Source organism: Mastomys coucha, chromosome X, assembly GCF_008632895.1.
Source record: "Mastomys coucha isolate ucsf_1 chromosome X, UCSF_Mcou_1, whole genome shotgun sequence".
Taxonomy (NCBI): Eukaryota; Metazoa; Chordata; class Mammalia; order Rodentia; family Muridae; genus Mastomys; species Mastomys coucha.
The window spans coordinates 161,151,369-161,168,593 of NC_045030.1; the positions used below are offsets into that span (position 1 = coordinate 161,151,369).

The following is a 17,225-nucleotide window of genomic DNA, read 5'->3' on the forward strand; positions in this document are numbered from 1 at the left end:
TATTTGGTTCTCTGGAGTCTAACTTCTTGAGTTCTTTGTATACGTTGGATATTAGCCCTCTATCAGATCTAGCCATCACATCAACATTCTTAATGGCCATGCAGGAAGCCTCAGTTATATGAGCTATTATTCTTGAACATCTCATTCTGGCCAGTGGATTCTAGATTTAGAATATCACACTATAACTCCTCATTCTATTTATAACTGTGTGAGTAAGAAACAGAAAGCAATGAAACAAGTTGAACAGCTAAGCTCCACCTATTTGCGTTTAGGTTATGCTAGATAACAAAACTATAAAATAACATGTGTATATTGTGGATGCCAGCAAGTACTAGGTGACAGGAACCTGATATAGCTGTCTCCTGATATGCTCTGAGAGTGCCCAACTAATACAGAAGAAGGGGATCACAGCCATCCATTGGATTGAGCACAGGGTCCCCAATAGAGAAAGGACCCAAGAAGCTGAAGAGTTTGCAGCCACACAGGAGGAACAACAATATGAACTAACTAGTACCCTAAGAGCTCCCAGGGACTAAACCACCAACCAAAGAGTACACATGGTGGGACTAATGGTTCCAGCAACATATGTATAGCAGAGGATGGCCAAGTTGGTTATCAATGGGAGGAGAGGCCCTTGGCCCTGTGAAAGCTCTATGCCCCAGTGTAGGGGAATGCTAAGGCCAGGAAGCAGGAGAGGGTGGGGTGGTGAACAGGGGGAAGGGGGAGGGAAATGTGGTTTGTTTTTGTTTTTATTTTATTTTGTTTTCTTTTTTTCCTTTTTTTCCAAGGGGAACCTGGGAAGGGAGATATTGTATGACATATAAATAAAGAAAATAGCTAATAAAAAATAATGTGTGTATATCCAGAAAAGAGTAGATATTCTCATATGGGCAGGGGACTCATGAGGCCCCAACCCTACATAAAAAAATACAGGTAACTGAGAAATGCTGAGAGCAGAAGAAATATTCTTCCCCTGGGAAGAGCACATCAATTGATTATCTAATACTAAATGGTCAGCCCTGAAAAAACACATAAAAGTACTGCCATACAGACTGAACAGCTTATATTTAGGAATAAATGTCATAAATATTCATGTATATATATGCATGAAATGATTATTAATGTGATAATAGGCAATTAGTTTAAAAATTGAAATGAGTACATGGGAGGGTTGGGAAGGAGGAAAAGGGGATTGATGCAAATGTATTATACTCTCAGGATTTTGAAACAATTAAGGGTTCTGTTATGTGGTAAGCAAAATTTTTATTGTCTTCATTTTTCAACATTCATATTATCTACATATAAGGATAAAAGTTGAAAGTGTGAAAGGATAAAAGTTGAAAACTTTGCCAAGTGTACTATTTGAGAAATCATTAGTTTTTTTTCTTGCACTGATACTCTATAATTTGCTTACCCAACTGCCCATTTTTTAGAAACACAATTGAAAACTACAATGAGAATCCACTATGCAAGACTTCAGAATGGCCATATGGAAAGAGGCAGGAGCAGGGGGCGTCACAAGCATTGTGGAAAGATGCAAAAGCAACTGGGCATACACTGCAGGGGAGCAGATATCTCATGCAAACATTTTAGAACACTGGAAGTCAGTATTAAAACTGAGCATGCTTTTGAAACACACTTTGGCACAACAAATACACTTGTAGATGTGCATTCAACATAAATGTGCTGATATGGGAATGTAGCAAAGTGTTCATATTAACATTTCTCTAGTTTCATTAATGAAGCTTCCCCCTCCCTTGACAAAAGAATGGCTGAGTGGTTTGTGATATATTCATTCAATGAATTTTGACAGCAATGGAAACAGACTAAAACTACATGCCACAAAATGAATAAAATGAGGCAAAACTTTCTTAAAGGAATCACTAATGCATAGAATTCAGGATGGGTGTTATTTCTGGCTGACTGGTAGTTCCATGAAGCCTCAGGAGGCCTGCTCATGCTCATGTTCTTGTTCTGATGATAGCTATAGCATGTAATGATTAGTTGACTTCCTCATAAGCCACATGTACATTTATGTGCATATGTGTTGCACTTTCATGAAGAGCTGATTTTCAAATGTCTTATCTGTTGAAATGATGGAGACTGTCAATAGGGTAGCATCACAGCTTGAATAACAATGCTACAATACTCTGCAATTCCCAAGTAATATAAATCATTTACTTTATAGGCTGCTGAAAGTGTCACACATGAAGAAACCAGTGACATCTTCCCTGGTTTTAGGGTGAATAAGTCACAAGAAATAGTGGCTTCAGAAGCCACTATTCAAACAAGATCAAAATACTTCAGAACAATCTCCACTACCCAAATCTCCCTTGAAAGAAATGTAGCATTATCAAATTTAAGATAAACACATTTTCTCCAATGGTCTTTCTCATTTCCTGCCATTTTTACTTTGGCACATCCTGCTCTGTCATGTTGTCCCTTCTTGCAAGGGCTTAATCAATAGACTTAAGAACAGTCATTCAAAAAGAATTTTCTATGAACCTTTTTCCGCAGGGATCTTTCTTGCTTACCTCCAGTTTTCATTTCCTGTCTCTTGACCTGTTTTTAACTTATTACAAAGTTAATTTGAAATGTCTAACTTGTTGCAACATGTAGTTCATATCAGGGTAATTTTAATCAGAAACATTTTGAAAATTTAATTAAATATCAGAATGTTTATCTCTTTAGTTCCAAAACAACTTTCCTTTTCAATAAAGATGAGGGCACAGTGACCAAGGCTGATGTTAAAACCTCAATGAAAAATTTTCCATGATAAATCTGGTGGTCCATTTACTGAGACCTGGCAAAGACAACAGGCCAGGCATTTCATGCTAAAAGAATACAAGGAAGTGAAAAGAAAAATTTCAAAAGAAACTAAAATACACTCAACCCCTATAGAACAAAGGTATTAGGGGACAAAAAGAAAAGGGTTTTGTTCAACTTCCACTTTCCCATTCAGATTAGAGTTATATAATCACATGGTCTGAGTTATTTTTGCTGTAGTTAGGGAATTTTTTTAAATTTGGTCAGTCTGCATGCATGTGTGTGTGTGTGTGTGTGTGTCTGTCTGTGTGTGTGTGTGTGTGTGTGTATGTGTGTGTGTATGTGAGAAAAACACTGCACAGACACTCATGGGAAGGACTTCTGCAAGCAGGGGTTGAATCTGAGCATCATCTCTTTCAAAGAGAACAGAAGCACCTATTTTCGGGTAAATCACAGCATTTGGGAGGTAGAGGCAGGAGGACAGAACAATGATAAATGCATACATACATACAAACATACATACATACGTACATACATACACACATACATAAATAAATACATAAGTACGGTTGCTATCTCAAGGAGACTTATGTAAGCTTGTGCTTATGAAGGGCTCTCATCAGGAGTCCCTTCAGTTTGAGCCACCTTTTGCTGAATCCAGCCATCTCTATCTTAATGAGCAATTTGGTTTGTTGAGCACACTTACATATCTTGCTCCTTTGGCTGTGCTAAATTGCTGAGATTGTTTTCCCCTTTGATTTGTGCTCTCTGCTATTAATTTATGAAGAGTAACGAGAAGGGTAGCCATAACATTTGAACTCCACCCAACCATCCAATAGCTCCTTTCTGCCTACCTTGTTTTCATTGCTGCTGCTGCTTCAGTGAGGACCAATAACTCCTCATTAAAGATATATTAGTTATTATTGTTTTATTATGGAGGCATTTTGTTTGACATTTGGTTAGCAGAATGGGAATCCAGGGTAGTTTTTCCTCTTCTTGCTCTAAAAGGTAACAAGAAATCACAATCTTTTCCCTTGCTCTATCTTGGTACATGGTTGAATTCCCAGAAATCTCCAATGTCTTAAACACCTAGTCGCACAAGAAAGAAAACCAATCACACAAACCACCCTCTTTCTCTGTCTCCTTCTCATCCTAAAAAGAAGATGCACAATGGATGTTTCTTGCCTAATTTTCTTGCCATCTGGCAGAAGTAAACTCACAGGTTGACTTCGAAGGGTGGAGAGTCTGCAGCCTCTAAATAGGGCATCCACTGATGGCAATGAAAACTGCCACATGAAATCTAAAACTTCCTTTCCAACTGTGCTTCTCTGTGGAAATATGCTACTCCCTATACAATGCAGGGGATTATAAATGTTTTAGATGATAATAAATTACTTCTAGGGCAAGAACGATGCTCAGTGGAGGAAAACATTTGCTGCTCAATCACAGGGACCTGATTTCAGATCTCTGAATTCCCGTACTCACACAAAATCCTGGCCTGGCCAGTAACCCCAGTGCTGTGGAGGACAGGCAGAAATGGGAGGACCTCTTGGGATTACTGAACAGCAGCTGAGAGTCAGGTTCTGTTAAGAGACCTCATCTTAAAAAGAGATATAACACATCATCAACATAAAACTCTGTCTCTGTCTCTTTTTGTCTCTGTCTTTCTCACATGCACACTGATCAACTTATGTTTTAAAGGCTAGTGAATTTCATCAAGTGAAAACTTATCCTGAATATTTAGAGTGCTTTTTATAAATAGTTGTTTGCAAGCTTAATGTCCTCCAGTAAGAAAAAAAAATAGCCGACTATACATGTATTATATATATATGCTTACTTATAAAATAGTCCTTCAAAGGAAAATTAATAGTGTTTATTTAAATTTATACCTGATTATGTTTGAGCAAATTTGCAATAACTATCAAGTGTCTATCCATATGTTATAATATGAAAAAAGTCTTTAAGTAAACTAGGAACCAAAAATTAAGACCAGAAATGTTTTACTCTAATATTCCAAAAGAAGTATTTCATTTTGATAAGACATCTAATTACTAACAACTTAGATACAATGGCAGTACCGTGTTGCATTCATACATTTAGTCTTAATTTTAGAATTCTAAAGCAAAGTACATCACTGAAGTTAAGAGCATATGTGAAATAGTTAAGGAGAATAAGAATTTGTTCTCACTATTACCAAGTCATTATTTAATATTTCTTTCTAATAATACTCATTTATAATTTCACATGGATAACTAACTAAACATGGGATGAAAATGTTTTATCTATTCCAGATGGTGCACTTTAAAATTCTACATTTTAAAATTGATAAGTAGTATAGAGATTCTTATACCAAATGATCATGGAAATATATTAAAAACATAAAATATTCAAGACCCATTTTCAGGAATGAGGTTCTGTAGTTTAGTTGGTCAAAGTGTCTGTCTAGTAAAGGCATATTTTCAAGAGAAAAGGAATATAATTTTTAGTAATATCACATTTCTCTTGCATTCTTGTGCCCCAATCTAGAGGGAGCAGGTTTTTGTCAATAGGATTTTATAATTAAGCCAAATTTGCAGAACCAGCCTGAATCACCATATCATCATAGCCCTCCTCAATTAATTACCTGAAAAGAAAATGACATACTTTCATGGTAATGAAAAATATTACTTATGTTAATCACTTATTTCAGAAAATTGGATAAAACTTCCCACATACTGTCATGTCCTGTTTGTAAATGCCAAGTCTACTATTATAAATTAATGAAAAAGTCTCTAAGATCTTTTTTCTAGAAGGGACATTATATTATTCACAGAAACAATGGATGCAACTGTTTCAATCATTCAAATTGTAATTTTTGAACAAAAATTCTCTAATTAAAGGGGCAAATATCATGAAACTTGTTTCCTTTCTCAATAAACAAAGAAGTAAAACAGGACGAATGGAGAATAAAAAAATACAAATGCCAAGTTTGTCATAATTAGGTGGTAGGCTATAGAGCTTTATAAGGGATTCTAAGCTTATAGAAGGGTGGTAACTATGCATTAAGAAATACATGGTATAGCAGTTTGAATGAGAATGGTCCCATAGGCTCATATGTTTGAATGTTTGGCCCCCAGATAGTGGAAATAATTTGGAATGATCAGAAGGTGTGGCCTTGTTGGAGGAGGTAGGTCACTAGTGGTAGGCTTAGAGGTATCCAAAGCCCATGCCATTCCCAGTCTCTCTGCTTGGAGATCAGGATATGTTTTTCACTGTTGATCCAGCAACATGCCTGCCATACTTGCCAAAATCCCCCACCATGATGATCAGGGACTAGCAATAAGAAACTGTAAGCAAGCAAGCTTGAAGTTAAATACTTCATTTTCTAAGTTGCTTTGGTCATGGTATTTCAGCACAGAAATAGAACAGTAACTAAGACATGTGGATACCATTATGAATCAGTTACACAACAGTTATCGGTAGTGGGGATGAGTCTTCCAATTTTACCAATATAGTGATTGTGTTAAAGAAATTATGGATATACCCTTGCAAGGTTTCAGCAGAGATATATGCTCAGTGGAAGATGAGCCTGAATCTAGGCCAAGAGCTATTTCTTTGTCTTTCCCTCCATTCCTTCATTTCCATTCTCAGAAGGAAATCTCAGTTTGTTTTGTACTTTCAAAACTTTATTATCTTAAGTAACACTTCTCTGGTCAATTATAATGATATTCTACTCACTAAAACTTTCATTCACCATAACTATCCTGATTCTAATAATGTAGCAAATACCTGCTTACTGGTTTGTTTTTCTACATATTAGTTTCAAATTCTATAATACCATGAGTTACTCATTACTCATACACTTGGAAGAGTTCAGATATTTAAAAATGTTTATAGGGAAATTTATTCCAAAGGCAAATTACACTCAAATCTTAAGAGGAGTAGTAAAGGCACTTCATTTTCCTTAATCATTTCTTGTACAAATTAGCTTACTAAAGTTTTTGGGGGAAGTTCTTCTTTGTTTTCTATTGTAAAGAACTGAATTTGGGGTTTTTGTGCTTACTAGACAAGCTTTCTATCAGTGAAGGACATATTCACCTTTTAGCAAATAATTTTTATAAATTCAGAGAGAAAGTTACATGACACCTTTTTGTCAAATTTCTAAATCTTAAACATACCATAGATTACAGTATTCTGAAAGGCTAGAAAGAATGACAGTGTTTTATATTTTGGAATACATTTAGTGTTCAATAAGGTATATAATTAGCAGGGTAGAACTAAATGGACTGAACAAGTGAGGGGTTTGTTCTCAATTCTCCAAGTCCTCAGTACATCACAAACTAGATACCCATGTCACAAAAGTAGACTTAGTCCCTAGAGAGTTGGCAAAGGTTAACAAAACTCAAGAACATTGAGAATTGCATACCTTTCCCAATTGTTCAAGATTCATCATCATGAAGCTTTGGTCAATAGTTCACAAACACAATGAAGCTTATTGCCACCATCACCTGAGTCTGATTCATTGGTAAACTTGCAGGGGCTTCCTTCAACTAGTGACAGAGAATTGGGGAACAAGAGTGCCTTCTGAAACCAATGTGAGGTCGAATAGAAGAGCAAGAATGCAGACATTCATAAGCAGACCAACGAAATGTGTCCACCTCTTGCTCTCATGAACTCCATTCACCCAATCCCAAATATATCCACCCATCCATCTTCCATTGGTTCTCACAGAATATCCACTGGGAAGACATCTGACATCCTTCCTACATATTTTCACCAGGCTTAACTAATCTCTTCATACTAACAATCAAGAACATCTTTAAAGGGATTTCAATTCCTATTACCCGATGTTGTGTGAGCTAAGAAAGAAGTGGGCCAGAGAAGAATTCTGATGAAGAATTACTTTCCTTCCTCACTATCCTTGACCTGAATATGTAGATGATTATTAAGACATATTCAGCATTTGAAATATATTAAAGGCATACACACACACACACACACACATATGATTGTGTTTACTGTAAATAAATATATCTGTTTAAAAGTCAGAAAAAAACTCAATAGGAAGTTAGTTTCCCCAGTCTACCAAAGTCCCTGAATTAGCACAAAATCAAATCAGAAAAAGATAAATGCATGCTAATTGGCCAAGAAATTGCTATATTTGTTTTATCGAAAGAAGTTTAGTTCTATTTCAATAATTAGCATTAAGAAAACAATAATTCCAAGACAAGGGCAAATCATAAAATGCCCTCCTCCTCCATTCCCTAATGAGGGTGAATAAAAAGGCACATGGCTTGGTTTTGACAAGGCTCACAAGTAGGAATGTGGGAGAGAAAACAGAAAAGAAAGCAAATCTGAGTATCAAAGGATAAACTAATGCACTTCAGGGCAGGCTGGCTATACAAGGAAAAGGACAGGCTAGAAGAAAGTGAGAAGGAGAAGATGACAGAGGAAAGGGAGAGAAAAATCAGATGAAAGGAGAGGAGAAATGAGAACAAGAGAGCTTTAGCATCTACTGAAATTAATGGGAATTGATAGGGAATTTTATAAGAATTTGTAGAAAATTTGAAAATAGAATGTGGGAACCCCCCCCCACACACACATCACATCACATATCAACAGGTCTTCAAGGCTTTCAAAAAGGACCTAAGTTATTTTTGCAATGGTTCTTGGGATTGCATCTGTGATTTCTTTAATGGCATATCCTGCTGAGGTGAGCTTTCAGACAAGAGTAAACAGCCTAGACAGACAGGATGATGTGTACTAAGAGATTTCATAGCAAAACAAAATGAATAAGGTACAAACACATACCATTACTGAGCTCAGTTTGAACAGTTACTCTTAACATTAGTCATATACTGTGCTTTAGAATTCCAAGTTAAATTAAGAGATTAATACATATATACAATGTCAAACAGCACTGTAATTTCTCTGGAAAGATACAATGTTCCTTATGAATGAAGATTACTTAGGGGCATAGGAACTCCAGAGAAAGCTGGCTTTTTTTGTACATGAACATAAGAGTAAGACTATTGCTGAGGTCTTGACACTAAATTCATTTCGTCCAAAGAAAAAACAAATGTAGAAAATCAATAAGTCCTAATTATTAGGGCTTGCCACCATGACATGTGATGAACAATGTGTAGGTAAAAAATACTGATGTGTAGAAAGAGGTCAGCAACAGCTTCACCCATCCCAAAATATACTATGTATTTAAAAAAATGGCCCTGCAAAGTGCAATAAGCTCTTTGGCAGTCTCATTATCAATCCTGAGCACTTTGCCAGAGCAAATGGTTTTGCTGTTTCTTTTATCTGTCTTCTTCTCTTTGCTTTCCTTCCCCTCTGGACATTCCCTAAACTCTCTAAACCTCTCTCCCACTTAACAATAGCTCCCCTCACATTTCTGGATGTTCATAACCTTGACCTCTTTCCTGAGCTCCCGACCCAGATTTCCCACTGGCCTGCTGGGTCCAGCCAGATGGAAACCAGCTGACACTTCCCAATCAGCAGGGCCCAAAATGAATCCTTTTGGCAGAGTCTGCAACACTGCCCCACTCTCCCGTGAATGAGGAAATGGAAGCATATGGGTTAATCCTCCAGTCCAAGGTCACTACAATCAGTAATAAACAGACAGAAGTTCGACTTTGAGCTCCTATTTCCATATCTCATCCCTGTCTCAGTTGAATTGATCTGTCTTCCCTCAAGCTTACTCATTTTCCATGATGCTGTATTCCCATACCTGTTGACTGTCTTTAATGTAGCCAGGGAAAATGATTCAATGGTCTATCATTTCTAAGACACTCATTTTTTCTCTATGATGTTGCTATCCATGGTTCCCAAGCTCAGTCAGAATGGAAGCACCACTGCACAATACATAGCAAGTAAAAACCACCTAGGCTGTGGACCTGGTCTTCTTTGATCTAAAGCTAAACTTTACCTCATTCTTGCTGTGTGCTCTGAGAAAGTTCATATTTGCTTTTCTACTCTAAAATATAATGCAAATTGTTATAATGGTACATGGCTTCACTATAAGGAAATAATATATGTAAAGTGGGTATACTGTTCATGTTATGTGAAAATCAACTTGTTTTGATTTGATGCTGTGAGTCTCTACAATTTCATCATTACTTTCTTATTAACTATAATTCTTTACATACAGGACGCCCCTATCAGACTGACCTGTCCTCCTGCTTCAGATATTTCCCCAAATATTTCCTCAGGTTGGTAGAGCTTTGCCAGTCTCTAGTTTTGGTGCACGTAGCAGATAAAGTTGCCATCTATAACCAGGTCCCATTAAAACAACACTCATGGTATATGCTGGCCTCAAACTAGTTATGTATCTCAGGATGGCCTTAAACTTCAGATTTTTCTTCCTCTCCTACTCCAGGGCTACGATGATAGATATATACAACTGTGCCTGATAGATGCTATGCTGGTTATCAAACTCCAGGGCTTCATGTATACTAGGTGAGCACTTTACCACTTGAGATACATGTCTAGACCTTCCAATTTCTATCTTTATAAGACATTATAGCAGAATCAAATAGCATCTATTGATGACCCCATCAAAGGGACTGCTAAAGGTTATAATGCCTGAATTTTAATTTTCTGTTCTTTTCTGTAAAGTTGTGACCCATTTAACCTGACTAGAATTAAAATTCTGATACACATACGAGCACACGGTGACTGGCAATATATGCAGGGCCTGCATAGATCTGCACCAGCTGGGATTTTAGAGCAAAAAGAAATGGAAACATTCCCTCATCCCTAACCCAGAAGCTATCTCCAATAGAAAGACACTTGAAAATTAAAAAAATTGGTTTTCTCCAAGGTAGTCTCACTGGGGAAACTGGCCACTTTTTAAAGAGTAGAGTTCATGCCCAGCTGTAGATGACCAATAGAAAATGAACTCACAATATTTTGGGTAGTTCTTTGTCTCATAACATTAGGACAGGGTACCTTATTGTTTGTTTTTTACTTTAGTGTATATAATATGGCTTTTGGTTTCATGTTTTGATGGGACTCATGTGTATATAAATTTATGTCTCTGCATCTATGTTTCTTATGCTTTTTCTTTGGCTCCTTTTCTCCTTTGTTTGTTTTGTCCTATTCTAATTTGTTTGTTTTAGTCATTATTATTTTAACATTATCCTTTAGATTCATGATTGTTTTTTAAAGAGAGACAGAAAGGGAATAGATCCATATGGGATGGAGAGAGGAAGAACTGGGATAATTAGAGGGGGGGCTGTAATTAGAATATATTGTATGGCCAGGAGGTGATGGCACACACCTCTAATCCCAGCACTTGGGAGGCAGAGGCAGGTGGATTTCTGAGTTCGAGGCCAGCCTGGTCTACAGAGTGAGTTTCAGGACAGCCAGGGCTACACAGAGAAACCCTGTCTCAAAAAGACCAAAAATTTAAAAATAAATAAATAAATAGAATATATTGTATGAAAAAATATTTTCAACAAAGAAAAATAAAATATATTCTCCTGAGTGTGTGTGTGTGTGTGTGTGTGTGTGAGAGAGAGAGAGAGAGAGAGAGAGAAAGAGAGAGAGAGAGAGAGAGAGAGAGAGAGAGAGAGAGAGAGAGAACATTGTGATGTGCCCAAGAAGATACTATTATAAAGTAAGTGGTAAGTGGCCTGGAACATAGTTCATGAATGTTTGCATTAGTTTGACAAACTTCATGTTTTACTATACTTGTCCTAAAGGAAACAGATTTGCCAAAATCCAGAGGCAACAACATCAATATTTTTTCGCAATTTATTGGTTTTCATTTATTTATTTAGTCACTTTTCTTTTTATATAATAAGGGCAGAAAGCAATTCTGTGTGGCCTTCCAGCCTTAATTCTGAAGGCCCACAACATTCTTATTTTTATTTTCAAAACCCATCAGTATATCAGAAAGAGGGCCATGACTTAAAAGCCTCTTGAGTCAAGGCCTGCTCACTCTATTGTTGGGAGACTTGAAAAGGATACAAAGTGATGTGAGGGGGAATCATAAAAGCCAACCAGCAGAAGCAAATGGATAAAAGAAATGAAAGCTTAAAGGTAAGGATCAGAGAGAGTTCAAGTCTTGGAGCTGTCACTTACCAGCTGTGTGACCTCATGCCACTGAACTGTTCTGTGCCTCAGTTTCCTGAACTGTAAGTGGGGACACTAATGCCTGTCTCATAAAACAGCAGAGTGCCTGAAAAATAACAAATACTCAGTAAATGGTGTATGTTAATGACAATAACAGCAACAACAATAATAGTTTGGGAAAACAAATTTGTCTGTTTCTTCAGAATCATTTAACAAATTATAATGTGCTTAGATTTGAATAGAATTGAAAACTTTGCAGTGAAAAAAATCAAGCATATAAGGACCACTTTTCTTCATGCTTCCCTCCCCTGCATCCTTTCCTTCTGATCAATGTTTTAGTACACTTATTAAAATGGTGTATTTCTAAGATATTGTTTCATGCCTTGACAATAAAGCAATATGCTTGGGAGAGCAAAAATTCATGAAGAATAGACCTGATCACAGAATAGAAGGCTGATATAACTTGAAATATGAGAGCCTAAAATCAAATTATTTCACACATAAAAACAAACAAAAATTACCTTGAAAACAAAACCTCATATCACTGATCTAAGTTGAGATCTAGATCCTGAAGCTCACTAATGAGAAGTTCATACTGTATTGGGGGAAAGTATGTACTAGCAGCTGTGTCTAACCTTTCACTATTATAATACTATAATATATAGTATAATAATATAATTATTGTCTACAAAGCACATATTGAGAACTAACTAATCAGGTAACAAGGAAAAAATCATAATGTTTTGTGTTTGGAACAATGGCTCAGTATGTAAAGTATTTAATAGTCAAAGATGAGTTCAAATCCCAGAACCTCCTTAAAACTGAACAGGGTAGCATATATCTTTAATCTCAGAACCCCTATGGGAAAATGAAAGGCAGAGAAAGAAGAATCCCTAGAAGCTTTTAAGGCATGTTAGGCTGGTATACACAGTGGGAAAGCACCTCTATGAAATATGTTAGAAAGTGAAGACTAACAGTCTTATCTAATTATTGGTATCTACCTATATGTTGCAGTATGATAATACCTATACTCATACAAATAAATGAGTACACACACATTCACCCACATATGCACACACATAAAGATTTAAAATATCTAATAATGTTCAACAAGTTTATGATTTTGTGTTGGACTGCATTCATAGCTACACTTGAAGTAGATGTAGCCAGTAGGCGATGGCTTGGCTGCACCTAAAAATGAGTTCCAGTGCTCTAGGCAACAGTTTGACCATTGAAATTGCTTCTAAGTTTGACTATGACGGCAATTTCCTATGACTTGAAAAGGCAAAGTAAAACACACTGGCCAGGAAGGTTTAGGGCTGACAACATTTCACTGTGAATGTGAACATTAGAACTCTTAAATGTACAAAAGAACAAGAAGCCAAAAAGTGTTAGTGACAAAAAATTATTTTTAAAACTCTAAAATGTAACTAATTCAAAGAAGAGAAATTGTGTAGATTTTGTCTTACAAATATATAAGGTGGCTGGGAATGTAGTTCAATAACAGAGCATTTTCCTAGTATGTGGGACACCTTAATCCTTTAATTCCCAGTGCTTGAGAGTGCAGATATTTTGAAGGTAGGTGACACTGGTCAACTTAGCATAATACAGTCTTCATATATGCATTGCAGATAAAGCCTGCACAGTTTCTAGAGAGCCTTCAGAATAGAAATTACTTTCTTTCATAGCCCCAGTTGGTCTACAGTACCCAAAATACTTTGCCCTCTTTGCCAAACAATTTCTTTCTCAAATGGAAATCAACATTTACTTCTCCCAAATGCTTACCCCTTCTCTTCTCTCATAGAAGTCTAGTTTCTCTCTTTATTCTTTGTCAATGTTTATAGACCTTTTGCTGTAACTAAATGTACATACAAGTAACATGCCATGTCTTAAAAACTGTTGAGTATTGAAAATGCCATATCTCTTTCACTGGAAAAATATGAACTTTATGGTATGGCTAATAATTGTATCAAGAGGAAATGAGGAATCAGCATTCATTTTGCTCTGTTTCCTGACAGATCAGTTAGTTGCCTTTTGCAACCATGCCTAGGTCTTCTGCACTATCATAGATTGTACTCCTTAAAACTGAAAGCCAAAGTAAACCCGTCATCCTTTAAGTTGCTTCCTTCTTGTGAGGATCAAAGCAATGAGAAAAATGAAAACACACACACACACAGACACACAGTCTTCTAGGATTGAGTCACATGCAAATCATGCTACCATGCTTCCTATTACTTTAAAGTCTAACCCTGCTCTTTGGACATGTTCTTCTCTTGGTTTCAATCCATTGCTATCTCCTACAAAAACTCAGAACAGTCAGAGCTCCAATGTTCGCCCTTTTGAACCCTCTTTCTGTCCATGAAGCCAAAAAGAAAAAAAAAGCTTGGCTTTGAAGTTGGGCATTTTTTTCCTCTACCAGCTGTGTGCCCTTTCGGACTCAGCATGGGATTAGTTTGTTGATCTAAATCCAAAATGTTGTTAGTTTTCAAAAATCCATCAGAGTTGGTATAGGGAAAGAGCCTTTGGCCTTTCTTCTGAGATCAGTCTACTAGTGTAAAATATTACAGTTCCCTGCACAGTGGCTGTATGCTGACTGATGGGGATTCGTTTAAGAATCATCCATGTGCCAAGCACTTCTCTCAGCACCAATTTCAGGAAAGATGTATTCTCCTAGCCCTAGCTGGCAAATACTTCCTATTCTTGGAAAAATGGTCTGGGACAGGAAAGACAGAATTCAGTTCTCTGAATCCCAATCCTCATTATTACTAGAGGAGGCCCCAAAGAGAAATAATTCTCCAAGAACAGGGCTTCCAGGATGAGCATTGGCAAGACCACTGCTGTTATTGATATTCAAACAACCACTAGCAGGGCCACCAACTGCTAGATACAAAGAATTTTTAGAATTCTAATGACTTTCTCACTGACATTTAGACTCTGAAATGGCTATGTGCACCACTGGCCATTGTAAATGGAGATGAAACAAAACACAATGTATTATTACAGCCCTTGAATTTGAAGATGCCCTTGACTCTGAATGAAATTAAGATGGACCATGATCTTAGTCTTTTCCATATTTTTCCATTTTAAGCTGAAAAATAATAGAGACAGTGAACAATGTTTCTGTAAACTAGTTCATGGGATACTAAAGCTTCTTTTTTCATTTGAACCCCCAATCAAACAATGGCAACTATGCAAGATGCACAGTTAAGCATCTTCATTGGTTCCTCTGAATGACTTTGTAGCCAATGGCTTTGTACTCATTAAATATGCAAATATGGTGACTAAGGCAAGAAACCCATAATGTTAGAGTTGACTGTGAAAGATTTGAATGGAACCTGTGATAGTGCAGATTAGCACTCAGCACAATACAATAGAGAAAATGAGAACAAGACAAGGTGATTGCACTGAAGCAGCTAGAATATGAACACTCATCCTTCTGGTAGAACAGGATTTTGAATGATGGCCAAAGCATCTTGATGGAGGAATAAGATAGACTTGGAATCTATGCCCACACAATTTTGAGGGTACCTGGTCTCCTCTGATTTCAGAAAGAGGGCAGGGTTAGGCATGGTTAGTTCTTACATTGGGGGACAGATTTGGGATCTAAGGAACAGAGACAGAGTGTTTACAAAACACTTTGATATGTTATAGTAGAACAAATTATTGCACATCACAAACCATCTTTGTGGCCAAGAAGATGGCTCAACAGGTAAATGCACTTGTGCTGACAAGTGTGATGACCTGAGTTCAATTTCTGGAACCCATATGGTAATATGAGAGAAGCAATTACTTCAACTAGTACTAAGACCTACAAATGCGTGCACGCACACACACACACACACACACACACACACACACACACATTACATATACACACATGTAAATAGATACAATTAAAAACTACTTAATAAAAACTATGAGGCCTTTAAGAAGGCAGCATACCCTACCCAAGCTTCAAATCTACATGTAGTTCTGCTGTACACGAACAGAGCCAACTGCTTGAGTTGTTTGCAAGTGAAGCAGGTGTGGAACTTCATGACTTGCAAAAAATTCCTTGACCTCATTCTACTACCTACTCAACTGAAGTATACTAAAGATGTTTTGTGTCTCTTTCTCTTTGCAGACTGTGATCTCCTTAAGGGGAGATTCTACCACATAAAATACCTGGCATGTAACAGGTGTGCAATAAGTGTCTACTCTCTTTGTACTCAACACTACCAACATTAAGGAATACTGTACCACCACCAAGACTATTAATGAACACTGATTTCTGGCACCGAACATATACCCTGATCTTTAAATTAACCTGAGAAAAATAGGGATGGGGAGGAGATCTGGAAGCAATTCTATTTGCATTCAGATTCAATAATGAGTGACATGAGATAGCTCATGTTTAAACTATTTTAATGCAGACTTATTTTTTCCCTGAAATAAAAACCCAGGACCGAAAATGAGGCTACAGCTTACTGTCAAACATACTTTGAACAGAAAGATGATGATGATGACACAATAATATTATACGAATTGAAGGTTTTTAAATGGGCTGATACTTTCTACAATGTCCTATAAGAGTATATGATAGTATTATATATTCTACTAATGTATAAACACACAAGTAACATTTTCCTGGGAGCAGTTAACACAAAAGTACAGGCTGTGGTTGTATCTTATGTATCTTATCAGGAAAGTCTGTCCATCATCTAATGATCTGAGGAAACATATCTACCAACTCTATAGTCCTAAATATTTATTTATTTTTACTTTATATGTATGTTAGTAGGTATGCCATCATGTATGTGCCTTGTGTACATAGAGGATATAGAATGGTGTTAGAACCCCTGTAGTTAAGGATGGCTGTGAGACACCACATGGTGCTGCAGGAATGGAACCAGAGTTCTCAGCAAGAGCAGCAAGTGCTGTTGACCATGGTGCCATCTCCCCAACCCCTATATTCTTGAAACTGGATATCACTATGGTTTCAAAAAATATATTTATAGATAACTAGCTTGCCCCAAATTTGCAGGCCAGGCCTACATTTGTTGACTCTATAACCAGGTATACATGTCCCAATGATTTCTCCATTGAAATTAAATTTCACCCCAAATGAGTTTTGTCTGTTTAGCTTCTTAAAGTATACAAAGAAGGACGATGATTTTCATCTTTCTTCTAGGGATTTATGTTGTGTTGACAAGTTTACTCTACCAAAATACAACAAAATATCCTTGGCTTTGGCAGAAGGAATATAATACACCAAAATTAAGTTATAATCTTAGATTTAGTTCTCACAAATAGTTATACTTTATCCTTGAAGAATTTCCTTTTCTAATCACTTGGACAGATGAAAACCCCTTTTGTTAGCACAGTTTTATGTAAAATGCTTTTTTCTCATTAAG

General features: G+C 36.7%; 1 protein-coding gene across 10 annotated transcripts in view; it reads right to left on the reverse strand.

Moving 5' to 3' along the window:
• The window catches only part of Frmpd4 (FERM and PDZ domain containing 4), a 659,278-nt gene that overhangs the window by 419,264 nt on the left and 222,789 nt on the right, over positions 1-17,225 (reverse strand). For 4 of the 10 annotated variants that reach the window (XM_031371300.1, XM_031371267.1, XM_031371257.1 and 1 more), the window contains exon 2: positions 11,842-11,938. The exons of the other annotated variants lie outside the window; for them this stretch is intronic. In XM_031371300.1, the coding sequence (XP_031227160.1) occupies positions 11,842-11,858 (17 nt within the window). In that variant the 5' untranslated portion in view covers positions 11,859-11,938. The remainder of the gene's footprint in view (positions 1-11,841; positions 11,939-17,225) is intronic. 10 annotated transcript variants of the gene reach the window in all.